The following is a 10,000-nucleotide window of genomic DNA, read 5'->3' on the forward strand; positions in this document are numbered from 1 at the left end:
CTGACCTCCTCCCCCCCTACACCTCCTCCACGCCCCCAGTACCTATCTGACCTCCTCCCCTCCTACACCTCCTCCACGCCCCCCAGTACCTATCTGACCTCCTCCATGCCCCCAGTACCTATCTGACCTCCTCCACCCTCGTCTCCCTGTCCTCTAGTCGTCTCCCTTTTATTTGTCTTTTTGTTGCTTTGTAAAGCATCCTTTACTAAATTAAAGGCACTATATAAATCCAAGCATTAGATTGCATAGTACATATCAGTATATATTAGATATCATAGTATATATTCAGATTCAAATGATGTATTGCCTATTGCCTATAAAACAAGTACTATTGAAATGTTTAAATGCAGATATAAACAGGAATTATTGGACAAGTACAAGTTAGAGGAGCTTTAAAATAACGTGAACTAGTATTTTTGTAATTATTTATTTATCTTTTGCTGTAGTGGATAGGTATATTATTTTTGATATTGATAGATAACGTATAATATAGTGATGCACCGATGTGAAAATTGTGGCCGATACCGATAACCGATATTAATATTGCTGTTCTGGCCGATACCGATATTTACCGATGTCGATATCTCTGTATAGAATGATAATCAAATAAAGAGCTATTTTCCAAAAACGCATTCGTATTTTTTTTTACTTTTGTAACTTATTTTCAGAAATCACTGATATTTTTTAACTATTTAAGACCAAAAAATATATATATATTTATTAGGGATGCTCGATATTGGCTTTTTTACCGATACCGATATACCGATATTGTCCAACTCTTAATTTCCGATATCAACCGATATCACATTTTAATATCACTAGTATAATATAACCATCATAATATTATGCAGCTTTGTTTACAGTTTATTTTTCTCATATTTAACTTCTTAATCTCTTCTTAATTAATCTTATCTTATCTTATCTTATTACCTTCCCCTGTGGTTGATGGGCTTTACACCAAATCAGGTCACTTAATGTTACCCATTAACATTCTTACTCACTCACCTCAAAGCACTTATTGACTCTCTGTCTCTGTACACTCTTGTTCCTTGTTCTCTAACGTTGTGATGTGAGGTCGTATCAACATCGTTGCTATATATGGCTGTAGCATTGTAGTAGAAGAACCAGGTTAACTGTGTCCTGGCTGTAGTAGCATTGTAGAACCAGGTTAACTGTGTCCTGGCTGTAGTAGTAGAACCAGGTTAACTGTGTCCTGGCTGTAGTAGCATTGTAGAACCAGGTTAACTGTGTCCTGGCTGTAGCATTGCTGTAGCATTGTAGTAGAACCAGGTTAACTGTGTCCTGGCTGTAGTAGTAGAACCAGGTTAACTGTGTCCTGGCTGTAGTAGAACCAGGTTAACTGTGTCCTGGCTGTAGTAGAACCAGGTTAACTGTGTCCTGGCTGTAGCATTGTAGAACCAGGTTAACTGTGTCCTGGCTGTAGCATTGTAGAACCAGGTTAACTGTGTCCTGGCTGTAGCATTGTAGAACCAGGTTAACTGTGTCCTGGCTGTAGCATTGTAGAACCAGGTTAACTGTGTCCTGGCTGTAGCATTGTAGAACCAGGTTAACTGTGTCCTGGCTGTAGCATTGTAGAACCAGGTTAACTGTGTCCTGGCTGTAGCATTGTAGAACCAGGTTAACTGTGTCCTGGCTGTAGCATTGTAGAACCAGGTTAACTGTGTCCTGGCTGTAGTAGCCATATCTTACTATGCTCGCTCATGCCTGTATTTTTTTATGTCCGTTCTATTTTATAATTTTTATTTTATTTTATTTTTATTTTACTATTTTTAAACTGAATCATTTTAAACTATTTTTTACTATTTGTGTTACTGAAAACTGTAAGCGGAGAGCCTATTGGGATGCCAGATCCTAATGTGAAACACTGTGATTCTACCTGTCTATCTTTTTATGCTCGCTTATGCCTGTATTTTTTACTGTTGTGCCATATCTTACTATGCTCGCTAAACTATTTTTACTATTTGTGTTACTGAAAACTGTAAGCGGAGAGCCTATTGGGATGCTAGATCCTAATGTGAAACACTGTGATTCTACCTGTCTATCTTTTTATGCCTGTATTTTTTACTGTTGTGAAGCACTTTGAACTGCAACCTCTGTATGAAAAGTGCTATACAAATAAAGTTATTATTATTATTATTATATAATGCAACATGGACCCCTGGCCTGGGTCTGTTGAGACCCTGTCATCTACCCAGTAACATGTGATAGTACCAGCAAAGTGGGGACGTTGTTAGGCCTGCCCTCTACTGGGTGCATTTCAAGAATATTAATAATTCATGCTATTTTTATTGGACAACAAGAGTCTCAAGCTTCGGCATCACCTCTCTTAGCCTCCGAGTCCAGCTAGTTTAAGAGATATTTGGAGAAGGCCTGCAGCGCTGTTTCGTCTCTCAGGCACAATACAGGTGGACAGCCTGGTTTCAGAGCGTGACTTGCCGCTGTGGTCGCGCGGCGTGGGAGTGTGCGAACATTTCACAAATAAGTTAAGGGTCTTCTGGCGTAAAGTTAAGGAATATATTTGGGGAAACTGTGGCAAGTACTGTGGATCCAATGTTGCCATCGTTAGGGTTATGGGATTTCCCTCATCAAAACTACCAATGTGATTCGTCTCCTTATTATTAGACTGTCCAAGTTCAAGTTCAAGTTCTTTAATAGTTGTCATACAGAAGTACAGAATACTTTCATACAAAATGCTTCTTACTGTTACGCTCCAGAGACTGTGCTAGACAAGATAGTATCAAATAACATAATAACATAATATAGCATGAATTTAGAAGAAGAAAATGAGGTCACAGTGTTCGGTATAGACATATGTACAATGTTCTGAGTTACCATATAATATACAATACACAATACTATGCAGTGTACTAATGTACAGTACTATCTAGTGCAAAGCAGAAATGGGATGAGGTACAATTTTAGGTACAATTTACAGTAAGGTGTACGAGTTGTAGTGCAGTCCTTCATCCATAAATATAAAGTGTGGGGAGTGGGTGCTACAGTGTGTTTGTTTAAAGTGGGTGTGTGCTATAAAGTGTGTGGAGTGGGTGCTACAGTGTGTTTGTTTAAAGTGAGTGTGTGCGTGTGGATGTGTGTGCTATGTGTGTTTGGTGGTTGTTGTTGTGTAGTGTTCATTCATTGTTCGTTTAGCAGCCTGATGGCCTGGGGATAGAAGCTACTTCTGAGTCTTTCTGTGCTCGCCTTGAGACTCCTGTATCGCTTGCCTGACGGCAGCAGTTCAAAGAGGCAGTTGTTCGGGTGGCTCGAGTCCTTAATAATTCTCTTAGCCTTCCCCTTGCAACGCTTGTAGTAAATGTTCTGGAGGGTGGGGAGCCCCCCTCCAATTGTGCGTTCGGCTGAACGTGTCACTCTTTGTAGTCTGCTTTGGTCTTTTGCAGTGCTATTCCCAAACCAGGAGGTGATGTTGCCGGTCAAGATGCTCTCTATTGTACATGAGTAGAAGTTCTTAAGGATCTTCTGGCTGACTTGGAACTTCCTTAGGCGCCTGAGGAAGTAGAGGCGTTGTCGTGCCTTCTTCACCACACTGTTAATGTGTGTGGTCCATGTCAAGTCCTCGGATATGTAGGCTCCGAGGTACTTGAAGCTGTTGACTCTCTCAACCGGTGCCCCGTCGATGCTGAGGGGGCTGTAGTCCTTGACCCCCGACCTCCTGAAGTCCACAATCATCTCCTTTGTTTTGCTGACGTTCAGGGAGAGGCTGTTTTCCTGGCACCATCCCGCCAGGACCTTGACCTCTTCCAGGTAGGCCCTCTCGTCGTTGGCAGAGATCAGGCCCACCACCACTGTGTCGTCAGCAAATTTGACGATTGTATTGCTACTCCGCTGAGCCACACAGTCGTGTGTGTACAGGGAGTAGAGGAGGGGACTCAGAACACAGCCCTGGGGGGCCCCTATGTTGAGGGTGATGGATGAGGAGGTGCAGTTGCCTGCTCTCACCACCTGGGGTCTGCCAGTCAGGAAGTCCAAGACCCACTGGCAGAGGTCATAGCCCAAGCCCAGGTCCCTGAGCTTGGCTATGAGTATGGAGGGGACTATGGTATTGAATGCCGAGCTGTAGTCGATGAATAGCATTCTCACATAGTTCCCCTGCCTCTTGTCCAGGTGTGATGCTGCTGTGTGCAGCACATGGGATATGGCGTCCTCCGTGGACCTGTTGGGGCGGTATGCAAATTGCAGGGGGTCCATGTTGATGGGGAGGGAGGAGCAGATGTAGCCCTTTACTAGCTTCTCGAAGCACTTCATGGCTATGGAGGTGAGAGCTACAGGGCGGTAGTCGTTGAGGCAAGCAGGCTTGGATTTTTTGGGTACAGGGATAATAGTGGACTTCTTCAGGCAGGTGGGGATGACAGCCTGTTCTAAGGACAGGTTAAATATGTCAGTGAATACTGGGGCCAGTTGGTCGGCACAGACTTTTAGGACGCGGCCGGGGATGCCGTCTGGACCTGCTGCCTTCCTGATATTCACTTTTTTAAAGGTCCGCCTCACCTCATGCTCTGTTACCCTGAACACTGCGCCTCCATCAGCAGCCGACCCCCCCCCCCCATTGCCGAGGCTTGTGAGCTGGTGTTGTTATTACCAGCATCAAACCTCGCATAGAAGGTATTGAGGTCATTTGCTAAGGAGATGTCACTGTTCAGTTTGAGGGAGGCGCCTTTGTAGTCTGTCATCGTTTTGAGCCCCGTTTTGTCTCTGCTAATATAATTCCAATTGGTTTCAAGCTAGATAATAGATACCAGTTCGTACCGCCAGAAAGGTATGAACAACACGCCAGGCACAGCCAGGGCTACCAGCAGCCACCTCCAGCTCCGTATGTAGTAGGCCAACACTGGCAGCATCGTGTAGCCCAGGGCATAGCTGAACGTCACGCCAATCGCTGCAAACCAGGTCCTCGCTGACTTGGTCAACAGCTCCGAACCTAGAGACAAAGACGTTATAGATTAGATCTATATAGAAAGAGAAAGACTAGATCAGAGACAAGGACACACCGGAAAGTACCTCAATGATCAACGGCTCAAAATCTAGAGATAGAAACAAAGACAGGAGGCTGTTTGCTCAACGAATAAGGCTTAATTTCCAAGGACACGACTTCTCCTCAAAAAGAAGAGGGCAGCCTTCAGGAGATGTTCAAAGGAATTTATATATCTACCTACCTACCTACCTACCTACCTACCTATGGTATCTACCTACCAACCTATGGTATCTACCTACCTACCTATGGTATCTACCTACCAACCTATGGTATCTACCTACCTATGGTATCTACCTACCAACCTATGGTATCTACCATGAGATTCCGGTAGCGCTTGCCTGGGGATAGAAGCTTCTTCTGAGTTTCTCTGTACTGGCCATGAGACTCCGGTTGCACTTGCCTGACCAGAGCAGTGCAAAGAGGCAGTTGTTTGCTGCCTGCCTGCCTGCCTGCCTGCCTGCCTGCCTGCCTGCCTGCCTGCCTGCCTGCCTGCCTGCCTGCCTGCCTGCCTGCCTGCCTGCCTGCCTGCCTGCCTGCCTGCCTACCTACCTACCTACCTACCTACCTACCTACCTGCCTGCCTGCCTGCCTGCCTACCTACCTACCTACCTACCTACCTACCTACCTACCTGCCTGCCTGCCTGCCTGCCTGCCTGCCTGCCTGCCTGCCTGCCTGCCTGCCTGCCTGCCTGCCTACCTACCTTCCTGCCTGCCTGCCTGCCTGCCTGCCTGCCTGCCTGCCTGCCTGCCTGCCTGCCTGCCTACCTACCTACCTACCTACCTACCTACCTACCTACCTACCTACCCACCCAGTATAAGAGCAGCGCAGTAGTTGGCGATCTGTCCCAACCCGACCATGAAGTAGAGGAAACAGAAGAGCTCCCAGCTGTTGGCGGCTGCCTGCAGGAAGGTGAAGACGGTCTGGAGTGCCAGGGTGCCGAACAAGGTCACACGGCGCCCGTACCTGCAGGAGAGAGAGAGTATATTTTTTGTATCCACTTTTTCGCCAATTCTCCCTTCAATTCTCCCCTCCCCTGTCTCGAACGTTGCTAGCCTATGCCTCCCACTGGTCGGCTGCAGTGAGGACCAAGCCTTGCATCACGTGTCCCCTCCGAAACACAAGGAGGCAGCTGTCGCATCTTTTTTTTTCTTTTTACTTACAATTTTTATTAACATTTATAGACAAACAACACTTACATCATCATTCTGTTATGGTTGGGGGTGATGATGAAGGTGAGAACACAATATGCAGACAAGGGAGAAGGAACGGAGGCAGAGACGAGGGGTGATGCTTAAAGAAGTTAGTTTACTAACTAATCCAAAATACAATACAAACGAAAGGCACTACTACTAACAACTACGAAGGAAAACAAGAAAACGACAGGGGTAGACAGGCATGAACTCACTAGACATCAACAGGGAAGGCAGGCACGACACGGGGAAAACGAGGAGACAATGACGCCACAAAGATCCCAACAAACCACAAGCAATAAATACAGACACTGATTAACACTGATTACTAATGGAAACACCTGGGGAAGAAGGCACTAGAACTAAAACAATAAACAACAATACCGGAACAAGGACTAAACTAATACAACACACAGAATCAAAATGCCAACACAGAGAAAACCTAAACAGACAACACTTCAAACATAGATACTAGTTGCCACAACAAAATATTATTAACATGAGCAAGTAGGGTCAATGTTGACTGCAGCTTCTGCAGATGGCGGCATGACCCTGGGGCATTAGGGCGGGCCATACTTTTTTTTTTTTGGAAAATCAATCGAGTGGGGTGTCTAAAATATGTGTTTTTTTGTGGGGAATTCAAATATGGGATTCTTTTTCTAATCGGATAACTCCTACCTACATTGTTTTGGATTTCAAAATGGCAGATTTGACCATTTTTCACCCCTTGGCCATACATGGATGCCAACATGAATCTGAAGGAAATCCTAACATGCAAGGTGTCTAAATGATGTGTTTCTTAATGGGGAATTCAAATATGAGGTAATTTTGGGGATAGGATAAATATAACCTGCATAATTTTGGATTTCAAAATGGCTGATTTTACCATTTGAACCCATTGGTATTGTATTACAAAATTGCAAAGATAAAAAATATATGGGAAATCATTTATAATGACAAAGCCATCAAATTTATTAACAAGTGAACTGTATATAACTGGATACAACTCCAAAGATCAATAATAATAATAATACCAACAATAATAAATTGTATTTGTAATGCACACAAACACCTAAGTGCTAAATCTCGATCTCCTGACTTCTTGAACTTTGCCAGGTTCCAATATCTTGATTGGATTCATTCTTGGATGGCAAGATCTCCTACTGTACTGCTTTAGCCACCAACCTACAAACACAAACTTAAAGTCAACGTCAGCCATAAATAGGTGAGCTCTTTCCAGAACTACTCAGCAGAAACCTCTGTAACCATTTAAACAAACGTCTCAATGTATTGAGAAAATCCATGGGGCTCCATCAATCCTCTATCTTCTTAAATTTGATCAGGTTGCACAAGTCCTGCTTGGATTAATTCTTGGACATCAGCCTCCTGCTGGTCTCCTGAGACCTGATCCCTCCATCCCTTTTTTCTTGTGAAAAGTACTTAGCAGAGGCCTCAGTCACCATTTTAACAACCCTCTCGATGCTTTGTGTGTGGCAAGGCCAGTCGAGAACCTCCATGGGGGTGTTGATTAAGTTCTTCACCTCGGAGGTGCTTAGGGAGCAGGTGAGAGGTGGCTCTGACAAATCTTCTGACCAGCTGATTAAGCCACCAATGCTGGAAGCGTCACTATTGATGTGAGGTGTTCTTCTGATCCTGACACAGGAGTCTCCCAGCTGAGTGTCTGGATCCCCGTCTCCCCTGATGGCCAGGATTCTCTCCACCCCCTCAATTCTCTCTTTTTGATCCTCAGAGCACAGCAGTGTTTGGAGGATGGCTTCACTGTGGGCATACCAAGCAGATCTTCTCACAGTTGGCATCACAACATCCAGCACCTCCTTCCTCTGAGACTTGAGGCAGTCCAGCTGAAACAGGATGTGCCTAGGCCCTTCGATCCAGGAGTGCTTGACCTTCATGTTGAACCAACATGGATAATACACTCCAATGATGAATTCCACAATGCATTGTAGATTATTCAGGTTCTTTCTTTTAAGTTGATGCTTTGACACCCAGAGCCTGAGGAGTCTGTTTGCTGTGGTGAGCCAGCGGCTGTGGTTTACCGGTCCAATCTCCAGCAGAGCCAGCCTTGCAGAAAGCACTCCATCCCTGATTGCACAGACCAGCTTATAGCCATAGTGTTGATCAGTTGAGAGATCTTGAATGATCTTCTCAGGCAGCTTGATCAGCGGAGGGCCAAGAAAGATCCTGGTGAAGTTAGGATTGATCTCCAAGTCTGTAACAGAATCAAGGAGCTGTCCTATTGGCCCAGACAATTTGTTGTCTGACAGAGTAGCCCCATCAACTTCAACAATGAGACGGCGCAGTGGAAGTTCACCAGTGTGCAGGTTGCACACCAACCAGACCAGCTTTCTCCCCAGGTGCAGCTCCAGCTTCCGCATTACACCTGCCTTCACTCCAGTGTTGACATTGGTCGAGTCTCCTCCAATGGCCCACAAGGTCTTATCAGAACCTCTCTCTTTCAGCCAGGCAAACAGGACCTTAGCAATCTTCTCTGCATGGGACTCCTCTTTAGTTGCTTTCTCTGGTGTAAAGTGGAACAGATAGTTGCTGCCAGGCTCACTAGCAACACTATAGTGTTCTTCCTTGATCTTTGCAGGAAAAGATTGGTCACTGCCCTCAGCTTCCATCATCACATTGGTCATGTCAATCCGCCCATCAAAGAGGATACAGGAGATCCCCCCCTCCTCCCTGCACTTCTCCTCAAACTCTTCCCCCAGCTCTTGCATCAACTTTTCTTGTGCTCTCTTAACCTTGTTCTTATCAATCACTTTACTTGTGTCATCTTCTAAGATGAGTCCTGCATCAATCAGAGCTGCAGTTGCTATAGCTGCAGTTGCAGTATGCCATACCTTACACTAGCAAGGGCGATGTTTGGAATCTCATCATAATTTTTCCGTAGCTTTGCTGAAGCTGCAGGGTCAGTTTCAGGAATGAGCTCAACTTCAGGGACTGTAAGGAAGCTCTCAACATCCTTCCTGGCAACCTTGTCTGCTGCTGCAAAGCTTTCTTCTTTGCCCCTTCTCCTTTTCTCTGCCTTCTTTTCCATCCCCTGCCTTTCCAATGTTTTAAGAAGATAGAGGATTGATGGAGCCCCATGGATTTTCTCAATACATTGAGACGTTTGTTAAAATGGTTACAGAGGTTTCTGCTGAGTAGTTCTGGAAAGAGCTCACCTATTTATGGCTGACGTTGACTTTAAGTTTGTGTTTGTAGGTTGGTGGCTAAAGCAGTACAGTAGGAGATCTTGCCATCCAAGAATGAGTCCAATCAAGATATTGGAACCTGGCAAAGTTCAAGAAGTCAGGAGATCGAGATTTAGTACTTAGGTGTTTGTGTGCATTACAAATACAATTGTTAGTATTATTATTATTGATCTTTGGAGTTGTATCCAGTTATATACAGTTCACTTGTTAATACATTTGATGGCTTTGTCATTACAAATGATTTCCCATATATTTTTTATCTTTGCAATTTTGTAATACAATACCAATGGGTTCAAATGGTAAAATCAGCCAGTTTGAAATCCAAAATTATGCAGGTTATATTTATCCTATCCCAAAAATGACCTCATATTTGAATTCCCCATTAAGAAACACATCATTTAGATACCTTGCATGTTAGGATTTCCTTCAGATACATGTTGGCATCCATGTATGGCCAATTGGTGAAAAATGGTAAAATCGGCCATTTTGAAATCCAAAATGATGTAGGTTCGAGTTATCCTATCCCAAAAATGAACTCATATTTGAATTCCCCATTAAGAAACACATCATTTAGACA

General features: G+C 44.4%; 1 protein-coding gene across 1 annotated transcript in view; it reads right to left on the reverse strand.

Annotated features, from left to right (window-relative positions):
* Positions 1 to 10,000, reverse strand: part of LOC311242403 (organic cation/carnitine transporter 2-like) — a gene marked incomplete at both ends in the record, with an annotated part of 37,745 nt that overhangs the window by 23,210 nt on the left and 4,535 nt on the right. Inside the window, 2 exons of the mRNA XM_084331358.1 lie at positions 4,786 to 4,957; positions 5,821 to 5,975. Coding sequence (XP_084187484.1) covers positions 4,786 to 4,957; positions 5,821 to 5,975 — 327 coding nt within the window. The remainder of the gene's footprint in view (positions 1 to 4,785; positions 4,958 to 5,820; positions 5,976 to 10,000) is intronic.

This window comes from Notolepis coatsorum (genome assembly GCF_963971535.1).
Source record: "Notolepis coatsorum genome assembly, chromosome: 16".
Lineage (NCBI taxonomy): Eukaryota > Metazoa > Chordata > Actinopteri > Aulopiformes > Paralepididae > Notolepis > Notolepis coatsorum.